The sequence below is a fragment of the Ovis aries genome, chromosome 13 (genome assembly GCF_016772045.2).
Source record: "Ovis aries strain OAR_USU_Benz2616 breed Rambouillet chromosome 13, ARS-UI_Ramb_v3.0, whole genome shotgun sequence".
In the NCBI taxonomy this organism is placed as follows: domain Eukaryota; kingdom Metazoa; phylum Chordata; class Mammalia; order Artiodactyla; family Bovidae; genus Ovis; species Ovis aries.
In genome coordinates this window covers 59,600,833-59,621,900 of record NC_056066.1, presented here as the reverse complement: position 1 = coordinate 59,621,900, position 21,068 = coordinate 59,600,833, and the positions used below count along the sequence as shown (strand labels likewise).

Below are 21,068 nucleotides of genomic sequence, written 5' to 3'. Positions count from 1 at the left end.
CAAGCAGGGGAAGTGGATAACTTTTAGGACCCTGATTCAGGGGAAGGACAAGATTAAAACAATAAATTCACCACTTAGATTTTCTAATAGTGAAAGTGGAAAGGACAGTCATAAGCATAATACTGTTTTCTGAAAACAGAAACTTCAGTGATTCATCTGCAGAATCAGTCATTTTTTGAGTGGGACTCCTTGCATCAAGGACACTGAGGAACGCAGACTGTGCCTTAGTTATGTGTGGGGAGGTGAATGGGACCTTTAGGAACTCCCGAGTCAGCCTGTCAGTACATGTGTATCTAGGCCACTTCCCTCCTTCCAGCCATGAGTAACCACCAAGCAGCCAGAGGGATTGATTCAGGTGTATGTTTTGTGGAACCTAGAAATACCAGTGCTTAATAACCTGTTCCTCCTTTTTAAAAATAACAGCTTTATTGAGAGACAGTTCACATATGCATAAAGTCCATGTATTTTAAAGTGTACAATTCAGTGTTTTTAGTACATTCACAGTGTTGTGCATCCATCACCATATCTGAGTTCTGCACATTTCATCATCCAAAAAAGAAACCTCATACCCATTAACAGTCACTCTCCATTCCCTTCTCCCAGCCCCAAGTAACCACTCGTCTCTTTCTGTCTCTAAAGATATGCCTATTGTGGACAGTCCTTACACGTGGAATCACACAATATGTGGTCTTTCACGTTTGGTTTCTTTCCGGTTAACGTTGGCAGGGTCCATCCATGCTGTAGCGTGTATCAGTGATTCATTTTTTTTAATGGCTGAAAAATATTCCACATTTCCCTTATCCATTTATCAGTTGATGGACAGGTTGTTCCAACTTCATGGCTATTATGAATAAGGCTGCTATGAACATTTATGTACAAGTTTTTGTTTGGTCATATGTGTTCCGTTCTCTTGAAGTGGAATTGTGGGATCATACGGTAGCTCTGTTTAATTTATGAGGAATTGCCAGACTGTTTCCCAAAGTGACCGTGCCATTGACATTCCCATTAGCAGAGTGTAAGGGGCCTGGTTCCTCCCATCTCCTCACCAGTACTTGTTAGTCTTCTTGTGTATAAGTATCCTAGTGGGTGTGAAGTGGTACCTCATTGTGGTGGTGTCCTCTATTTTAAAAAAACAAGGAATTCTGACCTAGGTCAAACAAGACAGAGGCCGCAGACTCTGGCTTTGGTGATAGCCACCCGGGGGTGACTGACTGGTGAGATGCAGAGGAGTTAAATTTTGACTTTTGGGGAAGTTTCAGGGCTGGATATGATTTAGGAGAAAGGTCCTGTCTGTAGGGAAGTTACCATGACCTTTCCAGGTCTGGTGAGATTCATGGTACCACTTTTGCTTGTTTTGAAATAATTTGTATTGACCCAGCGGCTTACAAGTAAAATTAACATCTAGTTCTAAATCTTTGTTTTTTGAAGTGACGCAGACCACGTGTACCATCTCTGGCAGTCTCCTCATCCCCATCTCTTCTTCCTTGCCTTGTGTCGTTCCTGATTCTTAGAGCTAGCTGTGTTTTTCCCTGCATTGCATTTATCTGCTCGTCGTGAGCTGTCAGCCTCCATGGTGAAGTCACTGGTGTCAAGACCCTGACTCCAAGCAGGTATTACGTTCAAAACATTTTATATTCCCGTGCTGGATGGCTAGTACCTGTTGACATGCAGTTAGAAATCGGGTAGCAAGCCTTATGAGAACCTCATTCTTTGAAATCCAGATTCCTTCATAGCTTCCTTTTCTACTCATTAATGACATTCTATTACTGATCCTTGCCTCTTCACAGAAGAAAACTTAGAGCCTGTGGAGCAGTTACTGTCTGTCACCGTGTACTCTTGACTGCTTTGGGCAGTTCCGATGAGACAGGTCCCACCACCAAGGAGATGAAAGATCCCTCACATAAATACCCTCAGCTTTGTCTGATATAAAACTTACATTCTTAAGGCCTGCTGTTGACTTTTTGCACCAAAAGAGAGATTCAAAGGCAGGCATTCAAGCCCCCAGCCCGTTTGTCCTTGGGCTACCCTAAGTCTCCAGCTGTGCTGAGCCCTGAGCCTCACCCAGAGGGTAGGTCACAAGTAGGAGTGTGGCAGGCAGTGAGGATGGTGGCTATAGAGGAGTGGCAAGACCCAGGCGACCAAGGATACTAGGGTGCAGAGAGCAGCCCTGACAGGGCTTTGAACATGAGGTTTGCCCTGCTAGTGGCAGGTACGAGGTGGAAGGCCCAGCCTCGGACGTTGGGTGACCGTGGGAAAGGCCAGGTTCCATACTAGCCACATAAGGTGAGTGTTGGGTGACGGGGTTCTGAAAGAGGAGAGACAGGGAGGGCTGCAGGAAACAGAAACTACTTTAGCTTTTTGAAACAAGAAGGTTTGGATGCAGCAGCAGCAAGATCGCATCATTGTCTTGATCTGGGGATCAGGAAACTCCAGAGCCACCCAGCAACTGCCTGGGTCTGTGCCAGAAAGTAAATGCACCTTGTACTGCCACCTTGACCCCCCTCCCCGACTTCCTCTCACCTCAGTTCCAAGTGCAAGGCTTGGTTGCATGCATCTGATAGTCGGAACCTACATCAACTTTTAAACCATAGCTGCAAAGGAGCCTGGGAAATGGTCTTTTTCCCTTTTCCTGCCTGTCCCAGGAAGGCACGTTTGGAACAGAGATCTGACAAGCCAGTCTCCTGTGTATTAACATCCCTATAGCATGGGCCTTGATAGAGATGAGCACCACAGCCAGGCTTCTCCAGCTTGCCCAAGCCTCCCAGTCTCCTGAAATGCTTGCTTGAAGGACACAGTATATCTTGGGCCCCAACCCAGACCTGGATCCAGATCACTAGGAAGGGCCCTTAAGTCCATTTTTTGTAAGTTCCTCAGGTGATTCATCTGGCCGACCTGTTTGAGAATTCCTGAGAAGGGAAGGGAAGGCTATACACATCCTTGCTACTCAAACCAGCAGCATCACCTAGAAACTTGTTAGAAATGTGGAATCTCGGGCCCCACCCAGGCCTATTAAATGAGAATCTGCACTTTATCAAGTTGTCCAAGTGGTTTGTGTGCACTTTAAAGTCTGAAACTCTCTAGTGTACAAACCTTATATCTTCTCCCTTTACCTGGATAGCAGGTGAAAAGAATTGTCAGTCTTGGTTGATGACATACTATGACTAATACAAGAACCTCCTCATTTTAACTGTTTTCTGTGTTACCTCCTGTAACCTCTCCATTCCTTTCTCCCATATCACTCAAAATGTGTTTTTTTTTTTCATATGTTTTAAAATATGGGTGTACCCTTGTAAAATAGCATACATCATATCTAATATAAGGAAATACTATCCCCATTTTTTCCATGCCAGAAAAAGAGGGTTTGGGAAGTTTCAGTAATTTGCTCAAGAAGGCAAGCAGGGTTCTTGGAATCAAGCAGGAGTAGTTATGACTCCCAGTCCTCCCTTTGCTGGTGTGTGTCTTTATCTGCAAAATGAGCATCACATCTACCTTCAGGATTGTTGCAGGACCCAACCAAATAATGTGTCTTACAAACAGATAGCAGGAGCTCCGTGGGTACCAGCTATCATTACTGAAGCCATATGAGTAGATAAGACTGCGGGTTCATGGACAAGAGAGCTTCCCTGGTGGCTCAGATGGTAAAGAATCCACCTGCAATGCAGGAGACTTGGATTCAGTTCCTGGGTTGGGAAGATCCCCTGGAGAAGGGAGCAGCTACCCACTCCAATATTCTGGCCTGGATAATTCCAAGGACAGAGGAGCCTGGTAGGCTACAGTCCATGGGGTTACAAAGAGTCAGACATGACTGAATGACTTTCACTTCATGAACAAGAGGAAGGAAACCTTGGGCTGCTATTCAATGAAGAGAATAACTATCTGATGGCTTCAGTGTGCCAAACTCCTCCTAGTCTCGTGTAGTACACCTGGCTATTCCCAAGGTAAACACTGGTAGCAGCTTAGTTGAAGTGGTGCTGGGTTTGTTCTGTCAGGGGTGGCAGAGCCGTGATGAGGACCCTAGACAGCCTAGTTCTAAAACTGGTGCTCTTTTTAGTAGAACTGCTATACCTAGACCCCACATCTTGTCCAGAGGAGGAACATGGACAAAATCCACTCCTGAAGCCAGAAAACAAGTCAGGACTGATATGAGAAAGGAACAATGCTGCATAATTCCCAAGATGGCCTAAGACTCCGAGGTTAGACCTATTGCAAAGTGTATCTCATGTCTCTGAGCACTTCCACCTACAGCCACAGCACCCAAGCACCCAGGTTGGGAGTACCTGAAAGCACCCAGCCCAACCCCCATCCCACAGAGGAAGGAACAGGCCCCAAAGCCTGTCAGGGTGACCTCCTGAGAGGCTTCACTGGCCTAGTTCTGGCCTTGGGCTCCGTGCAGGGCTCTGTCATCTGACCCCAAATGATGCTCACCCCAGCCTTTTGACTTTGGTAGGTTAGGAGCTACTATCCCCATTGGACAGATGAAAAAGCATATCCAGAGCAGTTGAGTGACCCCCACTCTGCCACAAAGACCACAAAGAAATTCTAGCCCCAAACTTACGTATCAAACATTACCCCCAACAGTCATGTTGGTCTCTTTGAGTGACAAAAATATGACCCCAAAAAAATTGTCCCTCCCTCTTCCTTTGCTCCCCTCAGCCAGGCTGTAAGAGAAAGGGGCCATGCAGGATCAGCACCCTGGTCAGCGCCCACCTTGGCACAGCTGCCAGAGGAAGCCTTTGGGCCAGGGTAGGCCAGTGTCGACTGCTCCCCAGTCCAGGATGGCCCTCCTCTGGGACAGGCAGGCATCCCAGGAAGGATGATCCTAGGTATTATGCCTACAAGATGGAGCCCTGCCCTCCCCGCCTCCAGATTAGAACCACAGGAGCACAGCGTCATCCTCTAGGCTTCTTGATGTCTATGACATAAATTCACATAAGAACCCTAAGAAGAAGAGAGGGGGCCTGAGCCATGGGGCCCCTGGGCAAGTCCCACTTCTCCCCTTGGTTTTCCCCAGTAGTAAAATGGGGGTAAAGGTGGACTTGATCTTCCAAGGATCCTCAAAGATCCCGCTGACCTATGAGATTCCATGATTTAAGTAGGACATGGGCCTGTCCAAGTTTGCTGCTGCCCCAACTGTCCCCTCTTACCCCACCCAGAGCTTCCCACTTGGCACCTAAACGACAAGCCTCAGTGGCAGCCTACAGCCCAGATCTGCAAACATGCCCTGGCCGGCCTGCACACTATTATAGTTGAGTCTGCTATTTACTAGTTTTTGACCTTGGGAAAGTCACTTTGCCTGCCTGTGCCTCAGCTTACTCATCTGTAAAAGGGAATTAATGATAGCACCCACTCTCCAAGATGGTTGTGAGGTTTAAATGAACTAGCAGATGCAAAGACTTAGAAGAGTGCCTGGCACAGAAAGAACACTGTATTTCATTTAAAATTTGATCATCTAATGTGTATAATACATAATGGGTTCACTGAAATGTAGAAACTTGAAGTGTTTTGTTTTATCCAACTAACCTCTGTCAGATCCCCCTTTCTCATCTCAACATCTAGTATCCAACCAAAAGCTGAATGGTCACTTTGATTTTCAAACTCAGTCCAGTCCTATTTAAACTTACATCCAGTTCCAAGAGGTCTCTCCTCTGACCTCTTTTGAACACTTGCTGCTCCTCTGTGGTGGGATGGGAGGAGGAAGGGAGAAAAATGAAGAGTCTCTTCACTAGCCATGGTGATGGGGTGGGGGGGTGTGCTCTTACTCTAATTCATATTGGGGTTTTGCTTTTTGATGCTAGAGTCTTTGGTAGACAACATGCAAAATTGGGGTGGGGGGGTGCCATTGAGAACTTTACCCAGGACTCTCAGTAGTGAGGGTCTCTCTCAGTCCATAAGAGGTTCTCAGCCCATCTGCTCCTTGAGGTAATATCCTGGGCTGCATAGCCACCTGCACCATCCCACAGCTCCAGCCTCCCCTCACCTGCCTACATCAACTCTTGGAGCCCTGGAACACTAGGGTCCTTCCACCTGCCTTCAAGAGCCTCAGAACACTGGGAGGGATTGCAGGGCTGCCCTTCTTCCTCCCTGAGTCCCACTACCCTTCAAGCCAGCATGGGCTGTTCCCATGGGTCTCCCACATCAGAAATTCTCCAGGTCAGAAGCAGACCTCATCTCCGCATTCACACTAATTCTGAGCCCCAGAATATACTTGTCAAGCCCACTCAAGAATACTCTCCTTACTTCTTTCATCTGTTTGGTGCTATACCTCAAAACCTAGCACAGAATGGTAAGTAAGTCCTTTGTGAAAGAATGAAGAATCTTAGATGAGAAACACTCAAGTGGTCTGCAGGTACTGTATTTCAGTGAGCCTCCAACTGGGAGACAGTCTAGAGTGCTTCTTGAGGGTGCCCCCATCTCTCTGAGTGACTTGGTAAGCCCTGGGCCAAGGAGGGGGTGGATGACTGACCCTAGCAGGTGGCATCTCATTGGACACTCCTTTGTCCTCAGTTCTGGTCTGTCAGAATTCTCAGGCAGTGGGATAATCCTTTTTACCCATGCAAATGTCCAGATGTCCAGCTGCTCTTAAAAAGCAGGAGCTCTGACAACCCTGAGCCCATCCATCAGGGCAACAGCCAATCAGCTGAAACAGACACCCCTTTAATCCTGCCACTGCTGTAGATTGCCACCTGCTTCATTAGTGAATGTCACCTGCCAAATTCTATGGACATTTGCATTTGGGCCCCTGCTTTCATCTTTGATACAGGAGGGAAGACACTCTCAAGAGGAGAGTCAGATGGCTGGCAGGTGAGTCAGCAATAGTAGTAACACACCTGTGGGTGTAACCCCCAGGAGTGGCTTTAGTGAAAGGAGGTGTAAACACAGAAGAATTAAAAAAAAAAAAAAAGAGGAAGATAGGGAGAGATGGGATGAAATGAAGAATCAGGAAGGGGAGAGAGATGGCCTTTCCTGAGTACCCTTTACCCTAAGTCATTATTGTCTCAGATGCCTGCCACCCAGGAAGAGGTTGGCATGGCAGGCACCTTCTTCCCCTGTCCTCCCTGCTCCTCTGGGGCCAGCTTTCTTGCCAGAAGATCGTTCCACTCACTAACCTTCCCCCAGAACCCGGAGATTAAGTTGGCTTGATCTCAACTTAATCAGATCCCTCCTCTGCCAACACTCTCCACCCCTGGCCACACATACACAGCTCCCTGTGCACTGTCCTGTTTCTCCAGACAATCTGTGACCAGCTCAAGGGCAGGGTCCACGTGGGGCCATAGGACCTCCCCCAGGGAAGAATACAGAGTAGGTGTAAATGAACAAGCAAATGAATAGTTAACATTATTGAGTGAATTACTAAGTGCCGGGCTCTATGTTCAGTGCTTTATAGATATCTCATTTACTGCTCACTATGCCTTATGGGGAAGGTGCTTTCATTTAACAGATGAGGAAACTGTGGCTCAGGGGTATCAGGCATCAGCTAAGCATCCAGGCGGGCTTCCCCAGTGGCTCAGCGGTAAAAGAATCCACCTGCAATGCAGGAGACATGGTTCAAGTCCTGGGTCAGGAAGATCTCCTGGAGCAGGAAATGGAAACCCACTCCAGTATTCTTGCCCAGCTACAGGTCATGGGGTCACCAAGAGCTGGACAAGGCTGAGCGACTGGGCACACATGCACACAAGCCTCCAGGCAATCAGACTCCAGAGCCAGTGCCCTTATGCTTCAAGTGATGGGTGGTCCTCAGTGACATCCCTCCATAAGGGCTTCTGCCCCCTAATCTCTCTAAGACTGGAGTAGGGAGAAAGCCCAGAAGGACTTGGTCCCCTGGGAGGAGGAAGGCAGTAATCCTGCTACCCTCTGTACCATACATATCTCTTGGGCCTGCCCATCTGCTCCAGGACCCAACCCAACCTAGGAAGAGGGTTGATCTGGGGAAGAGGGTGCTGGGACCAAAGAAAAGAGGATGCAGCAAGACCATCATTGCTACTCTCTTTAGCCAGGCTCTGGCCACGGGGGCGCAGGTTCTCCTCCAAGGAGAGGGGGTTGGAAGCCTCAAGACTAATCCTACCCAAATTCCACTATGTTTCTCCCTGAAGACACCCAACACCCAACCAGTAAATGCTAACATACCTCCACTGACAAGAAGCTCCCTACCATTCCAACCCAGGCAAGATCTCAAGCTTCTCCTTCCCTTAGCTGAAACTCACCTCCTCATGGATATCAGGAGGAGCCCAGTCTTTTGGGAGAAACCAACATACCCAACCCGAGGGCATCTCCTTAACTCTGTCAGTGCCAGTGATGCTCCCCTTTCCTCCAAGACAGATCCCTTAGACAGAACCTGCCTCCTGCGGCTTCATAATGCCTCCTTTCCTTTCCCTCCTCTTGCCCCTCCAAAACTCTCTAGACTCAGCACCACTGTCTTAACTTTGAAAAGCCCTCTTCTGTGTTTCCTGATCCCCTCAGTCCCCAGAGAAGGTGATTGGTTGGGAATGTTTCCAGTCTCTCTCTGGAGCACCAGAGAGGTGGGATGATTCGCCCAAAGGCCCACAAGGAAGGGTTGCCTTCCAGGCAGAAGGAGCAGCAAGTGCAAAGGCCCTGAGGTGGGCATGTGCCCGCAGGGAGTGAGCCTAGCTGCAGTGAAGTGAGCAGAGGCTAGGATGGGACAGAAGGTCAGAGCAGCACAGGGGCCAGACTGTGTAGTGCTTTCATAGGCCACCATGAAGGTTAGACCTGAAGCCTATGAAATTTAGGGAGTCATCCTTTTTGGAAAAATCAGAATTATAAATAATTGTGATTTAGGGCCTTGGAAGGAGCTTGCACAAGTGAGAGGCCTTGTAAATGCATCCTTGACTGGCGAGAATGGTAGCTTTTGCCTAGAGTAAGAGGGAGCCATAGGACAGTTTGGAGCAGGAGCAACCTGACTTAATTAACTTTTGAATAGGACCCTCAAAGTAGATCAAACCAGTCAATCTGAAAGGAAATCAACCCTGAATATTCACTGGAAGGACTGATGCTGAAGCTGAAGTTCCATTACTCAGGTCACCTGATGAAAAGAGCCAACTCAATGGAAAAGACCCTGATGCTAGGAAAGATTGATGGCAGGAGGAAAGGGGATGACAGCGGATGAGATGGTTGGATGGCATCACCGACTCAACAGATATGAGTCTGAGCGAACTCCAGGAGATGGTGAAGGACAGGGAAGCCTGGAGTGCTGCAGTCAATGGGGTCACAACAAGTCAGACACAACTGAGAGACTGAACAACAAGGATCCTCCTTGCTGCAGAGTGGAACAAGAGGTGAGGTGGAGAGTGGGCAGGAGAGGAATTAGGACTCAAATGAGCAACCTGGACTGGGCAGTTGCGACTGAGGACTCAGATTCCAGAGATGGAACCAATGAAATCTGCTGATCAGTAGGGTGGGAGGTGAGAGAAGAAAGTCAGAAGGGTTGACTCTGAAGTTTTAGGCCTAATCCAGTCATCTCCAACCAGGGTGAGGAAGGAGAGTGATCATGGAGACAACCTCATACACTCAGGCCTACAGCTTATCTCTGATTTTTCCCAACCTCCCTCTCTCTGAAAAGAGGCCGAGGATGAACTTTCATTCCTCCCACTTCACAGAGACAACAGTACTCAGGATACTTAGAGAGGTACAATACCTTGCTCAAGGTCACACAGCCAGGAAATGGTAGACCCTGAAGCCCAGGTTTTACTGACTCCAAAATCAATATCTGTTCTCTTATACCAGGAAAAGCAAGGTCTGGGGACCCTAGTAGCTTCTCAAGTAGGAGTTGCAGTTCCTACAGGTGGGCACCTTCCAGCCACCACAGGGTCCCCGGGGGCCACTTCATAGCTACACCCAAAAAAAAACCTGCAAAGAGAGTTCTCAGCATCCTACACCCTGCTCCCTCCTGACCCCGTTTCTCATCCACTGGCTGGGCCATCTCAGCTGCAATCTTGGGGAAATGTTTTTGGCATCACTTAAGTTTTCTTAACTCACTGATAAAGAAATGACTGCCTCCATCCATTTTACACATTTTCTAAAGAGTACATGAGGATGCAAAGCAGGCTTCTCTGCTTTAGAGAAAACCTGAGGTTCCTGGAATTTTACCTTCTAACAGATTTACTCCCTAAACACGATTCACGGCATTTAAACTGATAGGAATTGATGGTCCTGGATGTATCCACTCAACAGGTTTAGTCTCAAAAAGAGTCCCCCATTATCACAATAATCTATTTGGCTTGGATTGATATTTTTTTTATTATCATTATAGATTTGAAAGGCCTGAGCCCATCACTTTGGATGTTCAGTTCATCTACCTAGCGTGGCTCCTGTCACTTTGTGCATCCACTCCTCGCTTGGAGCCTTGACTTGTGAACCTTTCACTATCTCGAGGCTTTGTCCTTTTCAAACCACACCTCTTCAACAGCAGAAACAGAATCTGACAGGCCAAGATGCATAGCCTTTGTCCTCTCTAGCCCTCCCTCAGCCCCCTGCTCCTGGAAAATCCTGCCAGCAGAGCAGATATTTGATCCGTCATAGAAGCGATAATGTTACACCATCCAGATGTTCAGCTCACCGGACTGAGGGCTCAGGTTACAGATAGTCAGGGCTGCTCTAGCCTCATGCCCACCCCACTCTCCCACCCCCAAGAATCAGGATGAGCGACCCACATGGCCAACTGAGATGGAGTACACAGAACCTGCAGGGGTTTGGGGGCTCACTGAAATGACCCCATTAGAGTCTTCAAACCAGTGACCTAGAAGGTATATATTCTCAAAGCCCTCTAGAGCCTTTCAGAATGCATGATGCCCTCCCCTAGTCCTCAAACACCTTTATCTCCTTGCCCACTAGGACCCACTTCCTTTCCTTGTCAGTAGTTTAAAGACAGTCTAGGTGGAGCCTAGAAAACATTTGACAAGAGAAACAGAACAAATGGTGATTAAGGTGGCTAGAATTTCCAGGCCACCAGAATGCGTACCTGATTTCTTCCCCAAGTAAATTGGGGCTGCACTTTGCTGCTTAGGGGTGTTGGGAAAGGAAGGTTACGAATTCAACATTAAAAAAAAAAAAGTTTCTTTCCCGTTTCCAGAATAAGGTGATGCCTAAGAGACATACTATTGGGGAAGGGGCGGTAATGAAGGGCCACACTGTGTCCACAGAAATATAGCAAAGCCCTCACCCTTTCTTATTTGAAAGACCCCCTGCCCCTTGTCCAGGGAGTTAGTGAAAACTGCGCACATGACTGTAAAACTTGTGCTAGTCACTGCAGGTAATTCGATACCAAGACCAAAACCAGGCTGTCACAAACTGTATTTAGCCCAGCCTAACCTGAGGACTTAAGGGCTCCTTTAGCAGGACCGTGGGAGATGCTGGCTTGTGTAAGTGGTGGCAGCCCTGGTCAGAAAAATGGCACGGAGAATGGTCAGCACACGCTGACACTCTCCTCCCCGGAAGGAGTGGCCACATGCAGACACTGGGCTCCTGTTCCAGACGGGAATTCCTAGGGCAGAACTGGAGGGGCCACCCCTCTCACATCGCAGTCAGGGGGACTGAGGCCTAGAGAGGAGAGGTCATCCCAGGGATGACTTCTCCCCTCATCATGAAGCCACCTCCCACCTTCAACGGTCAGGGCTGCAAGGGGTCCTTCCGAGGTCACCCAACACCCATAGGTGGCTGATGAGGACAGCACAGATCCCGGAATTCCCCAAGGCACGGGGAACAGGATGGGCAGCCTTTCAAACAGCTCTCAATCCACAGAAATGCCAAGAAACCTCATCCTCCAAGGGCAGCGGTTTCCAGACTTTTGTATTTTTAGCAGCAGAAGCCATCCTTCAACCAAAACCTTATGCAAAACCTCAGGCTACAAAACAGACAGAGGGGCCGCTCTCCTAAGCGAAGCCTGGACCAGGCCCCAAGCTCCCCTTTCTGCACCCACGACTCCTTCCACAGGGCCCTCGGTGGAGCTCGGTCTAAAACCCCAGCCTTGGGGGCCTGGTCACCCCGAAGCTGAAGCAGCCAGACAGAGTGAGCTCTTACTTAAGACCCCTGGAGAGCGTGGCTGGTCTCTGAGACCTGGACAACCTCGTTCTCCACCAGGGCCTGGCCTCCGTCCCCATGGAGCTGTCTCATGCGCAGGTTGATAGAGCCATAGGTCTTCCTGGAGCCCCTGCCTGGGACAAAGGCGGGCCGGCGGTACAGCTCGCCCTTGCACAGGGAGACCGTCAGCAGCACAGACAAGAGCATGCCGCCCACTGTGAGCAGCCCCAAGCCTGCGATGATGCACTTGTCCAAGTGCGAGCCCAGGCGTGCATAGTACATCTCCAGCCGTTCCATCTCCCGCGCTGACACTGTGTCCGGGTTCACGCGAGCCTCGCGGGGGATGGCATACGCAGTCACTACCAGGAGGATCCCGCTCACCAGGAAAACCAGAGCAGAGACGAAGCCGTAATCCACAGGGCGGCTCACAGGCTCCAGGCCTGGCCCCTCTTCTGAATGCAGGGACGTGTCGTCTCTCTGGGGTCGGGGCTGCAAGGGGCCAAGGCCCCCAGGAGGGCTGGGGGAGCGGCCTGGTCTGGCATCCCCAGGGTCCTGGAAATGGGTCTCGTGTTCCTCTGAAGAGAAGCAGGCATTCTCCACACCCTCCCTGGGTGAGGCTGCTGGACCCAGAGATGCAGGTCTCCTTGGGGCCTGGGGACCATTGCTCAGTGTCTTCAGTTCCAGACCAGGGGGAGATGCCATTGGGAAGGCGGACCCCAGCTCATCCCTTGGCCCCTTGGTAGCTAGAAGAGAAAACAGAAGAGTGGAATTTAGCAAGCCTCTACTACTGACAGCCTGCGGGCCCCAGACATCACACAAGGCCTGCTACTAGGCATGTGGGTTTTGGGCAATGCCCGTATCCTCTCTGGGCCTCAGCTTCCCTGTTTATTGAATGATAGCAATAGTACTACTTCCTACTTAAAAGGGCTGATGTGAGGGTTGAGATAATCCACTAATGTCCTCAGAATAGTAAATTCTCAGTAAGTACTGGCAATGAGCTATTACTATGATGGAGGGAATTTAAATAGGGTAGATATCAGGTTCTAATCCCAGCATCACCACTTGAGCTTGGGCAAGTGAGGTGATCTTTCCAGACTCAATTTTGTGATCTGCTAAGTGGGAATAAGCAAAAGTGCTTCCCTCATAGGGTTGATGTGAGGATTCTGTTTCATAAAATAAGGTATGTAAGGCCCCCACCAGTTCAATTAATGGACACTGTTGTGATGAAATGAGGATATCTGGGGGCAGGGGAAGGGGAGATGAAGGTGGTTGTAAGAACAAAGAGGAGAAAGTTAGGGTAGCTTCTAGGAGTTGGTAGCATTTGAGCCAAATCTCAGAGGATAAGTGGGAAATCCCCCAGCAGCAAGACGGGACAAGGGCATTTTGGAGAGGAAGAGGGGTTGCCTTGGAGGTCAGCTGGGACTAGCTTTCTAAATTTTCTGAAAACCAAGCCAAGGAGCCAGGGAGGCAAGGCGTTGGGCTGGGAGGGTTAACATCCCCCTGGGTTTCGGAAAGCTCTCTCTGGCTGCTGCATGGAGGACAGTCAGGATGGGAAGGAGGACAGTTGGAGGCCAGGGGTCCAGAGAGGAACCCAGTAGAGTAGGGGAAGCATAGAGGCTGAGAAGGCAAAGAGGAAGGAAGAGCATATTTGAGAGCCATGACTGAGGTCAAGGCCAAATGCCTTTATATAAATAGAGATGGGAGGACCTGGATGAGGGTGGCAGAAGGGGAGCTGGGAAAGGACAGGGAAGTGGGCTCTCTGCTCACAGAACAGACATCCCACCCAAGTACCTGAGCACCTGCCCACACAGACAGACAGCACACGTGCCAAAGGAAACCAGCTTACAGCCCATGGGCCATGTTTGGCTCATAGGAGTTTTGCTTTTTCATGTTTCTGGTCTGGTGTTTTGTTTTTGTTTTTTTGTTTTTTTTTTTTTTTTGTGAAGCAGTTGCCAATATATAAAAAGCAAAAGATTCTACACTTTAAACCTTAGATGCCTGGCTTCTCTTGCAAAATGGATGAACCTGACGACCCTAGCCCTCTTTCCCTCACAGCCACACAGCGGGAGCTGATGATGGAGTCTCCCTCCAGCAGCTCTGGTGTGCCCCCAGCAGGCCCCCCTGGCATGTAAAACTCCTGACCACCATGTGCCCAGGCACACCCACACCCTGTGGGTACAGACATCCCAGACCCAAGTCCACACACAGCACAGAGACCCCCAGATGCAGATTGCCTTACATGCCCTACGGTGTCTACACACACATACACAGGATTCTAGACCTTTCTCTGCTTCCCTGTGCCCGAGTTTATTCTCCAAAGTTCCCTGGTTCAGTGTGTGTGTATGCGGGAAAGAGAGAGGATATGAGCAAATGAATGAAGTGAAAATGAATGAAATGAATGAATGAATGAAATTTAAAGACCCTCAGCGGGAAGGCACGTTTTTCGATCTTTCTGATCTTCCATCCAACATGGACTTGCATCAGACACCTCCTCTTAGCACACACAGGGCCTTTCATCTGAGTACAAAGCCTGTTTCCACTTACAACCCATCTCGATCACCACGTCCCTTCTGCCTGAGTTCCAATTTTAAAAATGTTTACTGAGCACCTACACTCTCTACTGGGCCCTACTGTGGACACTTCACTCGGGAGTATCTTGTGTAACCCTCACGAGCCCCATGAGCAGGTGTTACTATCTCCATTTTACAAAATGTAGCCAAGATCCTATGGCATACATGTGGGGGTCAGGAGTTGAATACAGGTTCCCCAAGAATTGTTATCACCTAAAAGCCTAAAAACCCACACACTCTCATGCCAGTGGCATCATCTGGCCATCCTTCCCTGGTCTTCCAGGCCACACTTGTAGACTCTCTACTTTATACTACTGTTGAACAGCAACCATGAGCAGCTTGAGGTCAGGGATACATCTGGGTCCACAGCCCCCTGCACAAGGCTTGGAACACAGCCAGTTCTCAGGAATGGTTTCACAACCTGCTCAGGCAGACAATCCTTCCCATACAACAGGATGGGGAGTCCTATTCCCGGACAGGCTCTGGCCAAACTGCTCCCACTTTCCAGTAAACCAAGAGGAGAGGTGTGTTCATTGGCTTTTCTTTTTTTTTACTTTTGGCACCAAACGCATTTTCCTGAGTGCCCAGCCAGTAACAGGGACTGGCAGTGACCACTCCTGCCCAGTTGGTGTCCAGAAGTGGTCCCCTACCTAGATCTTCAGCATCTTCTCTAGAACTCAGCCCCTGGAGGAGCCCAGGAACTCTCTTCCCAGACCAGCATATTGATGCCTCCATATCCCAGAAGAAACCCAGGACACTCAGATTCTTGGAGTAGGGCTCTTTCACCTGGCAGGAAGCCAAAACTTTTTCCTTAGGATGCCAGCAGAGTTAGGAAGAGAGTGGAGGAAAAGAAGATTCCTTCTTACACAGAGTTGCTATGTCTCTGACACACAGGTTCAGAGATACCTACCAGTTACAAGGGCATGCCCAATTACTCAAAACATAAGCAGAAACAGACAAGCTGACAATGATGCTGGTTGTCCACTGCTCACACCCCACAGCTGTACCAGTTACACTCCAATGTCATTTGCAGTCCAACAGGACCTGAAAGGTACACCTTGGTCCCACACTCAGACCCCCAGGGGCCTTTTCCATATGCAGCATCCACAGACACTGGAAGGCACACAATATAACCAGAGATCCATACACCACATTGGTATCCACGCCCCAAGAAAGGACAAAGCTGGTCACACACACACAAACACACACACACGAGCACCCCAAGAAATGATAGAGTTGGTCACACACACACACACACACACACAGAGTTCACTACTCTCAGGACTGCTAAGATCCACCAAGATCCGCCCAAGTCCAGCACCTCGCGCAGTGGCGTGCACTAACACGCGGGGAAAACAGACGCACAGCGGGCGTGGGTAAGCTTCACAAAACCCAGTCGACAGACACACGCACGAGTTGTACACAAAGCCTCGGGCGCTCAGATACGTCCACGCTGTGATACCCAAAGTTCCGAGCAGAAAGCTCCAGCACCCCGGCTGCCCGCTGTACCCACGCGCCCGCCATCCCGCAGCTCACACCCCCCTGCTCCTGCCCTTGACCACAAACGCCGTTGGGCCGGGCCAGGCCGGACCGGGCCGAGCGGCGCCGGGAGCCAGGCGGCCAGGCGGCCCAGGGAGGCCGGAATCTGCGAGGACCCGCGTGCGCCCAGGTTCCCTCGCCGCGTGTCCTTCGGCCCGGCCGCGAGGTCAGGCTAGCTCTCCTCGGCCGCCCCTCTCCGCCTCGGGTCCTCGGCCTCCCGCTGCCCGCAGCAGTTCCCTCTTGGCGTGCCTACCTGTGCCGATCCTCCCTCCTCACCTCCCCACCTCCCCACGCGGGAGGCAAGGGCGCCGAGCCGCCTCCGGGCAACCGGGAGGGCGCGTCCTCCCCGGGCGCCCGCCCGCCTTCTTCCAGCAGCCGGTGTTGGTGCTGCGGCGCAGCTCAGGGGGAGAGCGGGCCCGGCCGCCGCCTCCTCTTCTCGCCCTCGGCTCCCGCCCCCTTCCTAGCCGGGCCCGGCGCGGAGCCGCGGCCGAGGCGCACGTACCTGCTCGCGCCTCGCGGGGCCGTACGGCGGCGGCTGGGACCGCCAGGGAGGCTCCGGGGAGGGAGGCACGGGGAAGGGGCGGGAGCCGGGGATCGCCGAGCGCCGCGGCTCGAGCTCCGCCCGCGGCCGGCGAGGGCGCCGGGAGTCAGCTCCGGGAGGCACTGGGAGGCGGGTAACAGACTGGGGCGAGGGTGGGGGGACGCAGCTCCATCCTCCTCCGCTTCCCCTTGGGGCAGGTCTGGTTTCCCAGCACCTGGGTACCCAGAACCGAAGCCTCCAGCCGGCCCGGGCGCAGGGGCGGGGCGCGGGGTGGGTGCTGAAGAAGACCCCTCCCTCGGCCGCTGGCCTCGCCCCTCGGCTGGGGAGTCCCTACTGCGCCGGGTCCCCACGCTTACTCCGCTTCTCAGCCCCTCCCACACACGCAGCCCGCTGGAGGGACTCGAGGTCCTCTCCGAGGTCCTTAGGGCGGGATGCTCTTCTCCGGCGCGTGCGGCTCCGTGACTCGAGGGCGCCACCTGAAGGCGGAAAGAAAGCTTCTGATGAACCAACCCCTGTAGTGCCCCCTCCCCTGGGAAGCCCACCCGGCAACCCCACAGGCTCCCTCGCCCCAGGGGCCCTTCCAGCTGTGTTCTCTTGGCCTGCATTATTGTCCTTATCTCTGGGAGTTGTGCTTTTCACTGAGTGCCAGCCTCCTTCCTCAGACTGGCAGGTCCTGGAGGCCAGGGCCCCAGACCGACGCTCCCAGAGCCCAGCGTGGCAGTGGGTGGACAGGTGGTAGTGGGACATATTCCACCGTTTCTTTCCTTCTGGGGCTCAGACTAAGGTGAATTAAATTTCACTTCACTTCAATTAAGTGAAATGCCTAGTGCACTAAAATTAAGGAGACACTCCCTCTTTGGGAGCCCAGGCCAAGCCCAGAGAAGAGTTGGAGCTGAAGATCACCGGCTTACTGGAAGTCTCTGTGACCAGCTCACTCTGGTGGCCTCAGGTGGAATCCTCCCACCTCTCTGAGCCTCCATGTTCGCCTCTGCCAATGGGATCATGAAAATGCAGACTCCAGGAGCTTTGGAGGGGTCAGCAGAGGTAAACCGTCCAGAAGTAGAGGCACGGTCCTATGTCCTCAGCCGCATCATGGTAGAGCTGGACCTGTCCTGCTCCAAAGGCCTGTGCCATCCTTGACAAGTAGGACAGCAGAGGTGGCCCCAGAAGCCAGGTGCCCAGGCCTTTAAGGCTAGGATGATGGAGACCTGGGCAGGACTTCCAGTGCTGGGAGGAGTGGGAGGGCTTCAGTCTCTTCCTGCCTTCCAGAGGCCTGGCCTGTTGTTGTTTAGTTGCTCAGTCAAATCCGACTCTTCGCGACCCCAAGGACGGTAGCTTTGGGATTTTCCAGGCAAGAATACCTGAGTGGTTGCTATTCCCTTCTCCAGGGAATCTTCCTGACCCAGGGATTGAACATGGGTTTCCTGCATTGCAGGCAGATTCTTTACCATCTGAGCCACCAGAAAAGGCCAATTGTTGGGAGACTTCAGAAGAGAGCTGTCTGTGGCACCAGGCTCCCAAGGGAATCCCAGCTCCACCACTCTTGTGTGAAGGGGGCCCTCTTGGAGCTATTTCCTCATCTGTGTAATGGACTCAATAAGGGTAATGGGATTAGATGACATATTCCCTATAAAACATCCCACCATGTCCGACTCGATGGACATGAGTTTGAGCAAGCTCCGAAAATTGGTGATGGACAGGGAAGCCTGGCATGCTGCAATCCATAGGGTCGCAAAGAATCAAGCATGACTGAGCGACTGAAGTGAACTGAACTGAACTGAAGGGTAATGGGACCAGATGAAGTACTCCCTATAAAGTGCTCACAGTTCCCTTCCTCAGCCTTTGCCTTTGCTGTTTCTTCTGCCTGGGACACTCTTCTTCCTGAGACCCCCCCCAGAATGTGCCCTCATATCCTTCACATCTTGCTCAAATGTCACCTTCTCAGAGACAACTTCCCACGGCATCTTTTTAAGATTAGCAATACCCCAGCACCCTTTACTCCTTAACTCTGAATTTTTCTCCACAGCATTTATCAGCTTCTGACATTTGCTTATTTCTTTCCTTATTGTCATCACCACTAAAATATAAATGTTAGGAGGCAGAGGCTTTGCCTTATTCCCTCTTGCTGTATCCCCAGATGCTAGAAAAGGAGCCAACACAAAGGGGGCCTTTGATAAACGTTTAACAAATAAAGAATGGAGAAAATGAACATTTATTGAGCTCCTTAACATGACTCCATCCCCATCCTACCTTCTAGAAGTTCTTATTCTAGTGGGAGGAAAGGATAAGCAAAGGTAACATTGCCACAAAGAAAAGGTACTCTGCAAGCTTTCAGCAAGTTGCTGACCTTGTTTGGGAGACAGGATGGCTCCAGCTTCTCCTGCAGAATTGAGGGCTGAGCTGAGACTGGAAAGATGAATAGGAGTCAGCCAGGTAAAAGACAGCAAGGAAATGAGGCCCAGCAGAGGGAATGGCATGGGCAAAGGCTCTGGGGTAGAAGGGAGTGGGGTGGCTTGATGGAGGACAGGATGGTTGCCCTGAAGGGCTCAATAAGCAACATGGGAGATGAGGCTGGGCTATCAGTAAGCCAGGTCACTGCAAATACTTGTAAGCCAAGCAGTTGGTTCTTTGTCCCCAAAGCAGTGGGGAGTCATTGATCAATGTGAATAAAGGGTTAACGAAAACTTTTCCTCTTCTGTGTGAGAATTTGACCTTTGGTTAACTGTCTAGCTCTGTTTCCTTAGAAACAGATAAACATATGTCACTACGTTACCTGGCAACATTGCAATGATAAAATATGACCCCAAGGAGGAGCCTCCAATGATCCATATGGTAATGGATTTGAGTTGGAGATATTAGTATAAATTCATGTTTAGCATAATATTGATACAGATGATTACATACTTACGATACATTTTATATACAACTGTAATTGTGTATACACACAAGTTAGTATGCACTGTATTTCCTTTCTCTACCAGCTAAGAGGACCTGGCTGCATGATACTACATAGTAACAAGCACATCTACTGCCCAAATCTTGGTTTCTAATACCACTCTCCAATAAAGGGAACCAGGGGAAAATGGTTGATGCTAGGACTGGAGCCGAAAACATACAAGACAAGCCTGGAGCATCTAATAGTGCCATAAAATAAAGAAGGAACCAACAACACACACACACACACAAAATGATGGGGGTATGTCAAAAGACATAGGAGTTGACTGAAACAGCTCCTAATAGCCAAACTTGGAAAAATCTGATCAAAAATAAGTAAATAAAGTAATACTGAATTTTAACCTAAAATATGATACATGCAAAAATGGGGGAAAGATAAATCTGATGAAGAATTCCAAATACTCCATCCTCAAGGAAGAGCAATATAACTCCCAATTCTTTTTTTAAGAATTCTGTGTAGAGATTTTTTAAATAAAATTTGTAAACATGACTTTCCATTTATAGTTATTAAGAAATATTGACTATATTCCCTCAGTTTGTGCAGTACATCCTTGTAGCCTATCTTACACACAAAAGTTTGTATCTCCCAGTCCTCTACTCCTGTATTGCCCCTCTCCCTCTTGGTAACCACTAGTTTGTTCTCTATATCTGTGCGTAACTCCCCAATCCTTAAACGTGGGCTGAGCAGAGTGACTTTCCGAGAGTACAATGTGGAAGTGTGGGTGGAAAATAACTTTGAAAAGGAGAAACTGACAAACCTGATTACCTTGGCCAAGTGAACAAGGTCAGCCTCAGCAGTCAAATTATGTTGATCGTAGGTATCCTGGATATGATGTGATCAGAGTGGCAATTTACTTCTGTGATCTCTCTCTTCAAACTCATAACCCCCGTCTAACCATGAGATAAACATCAGACAAATCCCAACTGAGGGACATTTTACAAAGTACCTGGCCTCAAAACTGTCAAGGTCATCAAAAACAAAGAGTCTTGCGAAACTGTTACAGCCTAGAGGAGCCTTAAAGATGTATGATGACTAAACATAATATGGTGTCCTGGATGAGATCCTGGAACAGAAAAAAAGAGCATTAGGCAAATACTAAGGAAATCTGAATAAAATATGGACTTTAGCTAATAATAATAGATCAATATCAGCTCATTAATTGTAACAAACTTATCATACTAATATAAGATGTTAATCATAGAAATTGGCACAATGTCACGTCTGCTGCATTCTGTTGCTTTAGGGAAGCTCACAGGCCAGCCCAGAGTCAAGGGTGGGGAGGTCTACATAAGTGTATGAATTCTGAGAGGCATGGATCACTGGTGCTATTATTTTCTCTATTTTAAGATGAGGAAGTGGAGGCAAGAATGATTAATAACTTGCCCAAGGTCACACAACCAGTTTATGATGTTTCTGGGGTTCAAATCCAGAC

The 21,068-nt window shown here is 49.8% G+C and overlaps 1 protein-coding gene across 1 annotated transcript; it reads right to left on the bottom strand.

Moving 5' to 3' along the window:
* Positions 1-407: 407 nt before the first annotated feature.
* Positions 408-16,656, bottom strand: TMEM74B (transmembrane protein 74B). Its single transcript, XM_060397004.1, has 2 exons — positions 16,642-16,656; positions 408-12,773 (listed from the first exon to the last, which is right to left on the bottom strand). The coding sequence occupies exon 2, from the start codon at positions 12,730-12,732 to the stop codon at positions 12,031-12,033; it is 702 nt and encodes a 233-aa protein (XP_060252987.1). The 5' UTR covers positions 12,733-12,773; positions 16,642-16,656; the 3' UTR covers positions 408-12,030.
* Between the last annotated feature and the right edge of the window lie 4,412 nt (positions 16,657-21,068).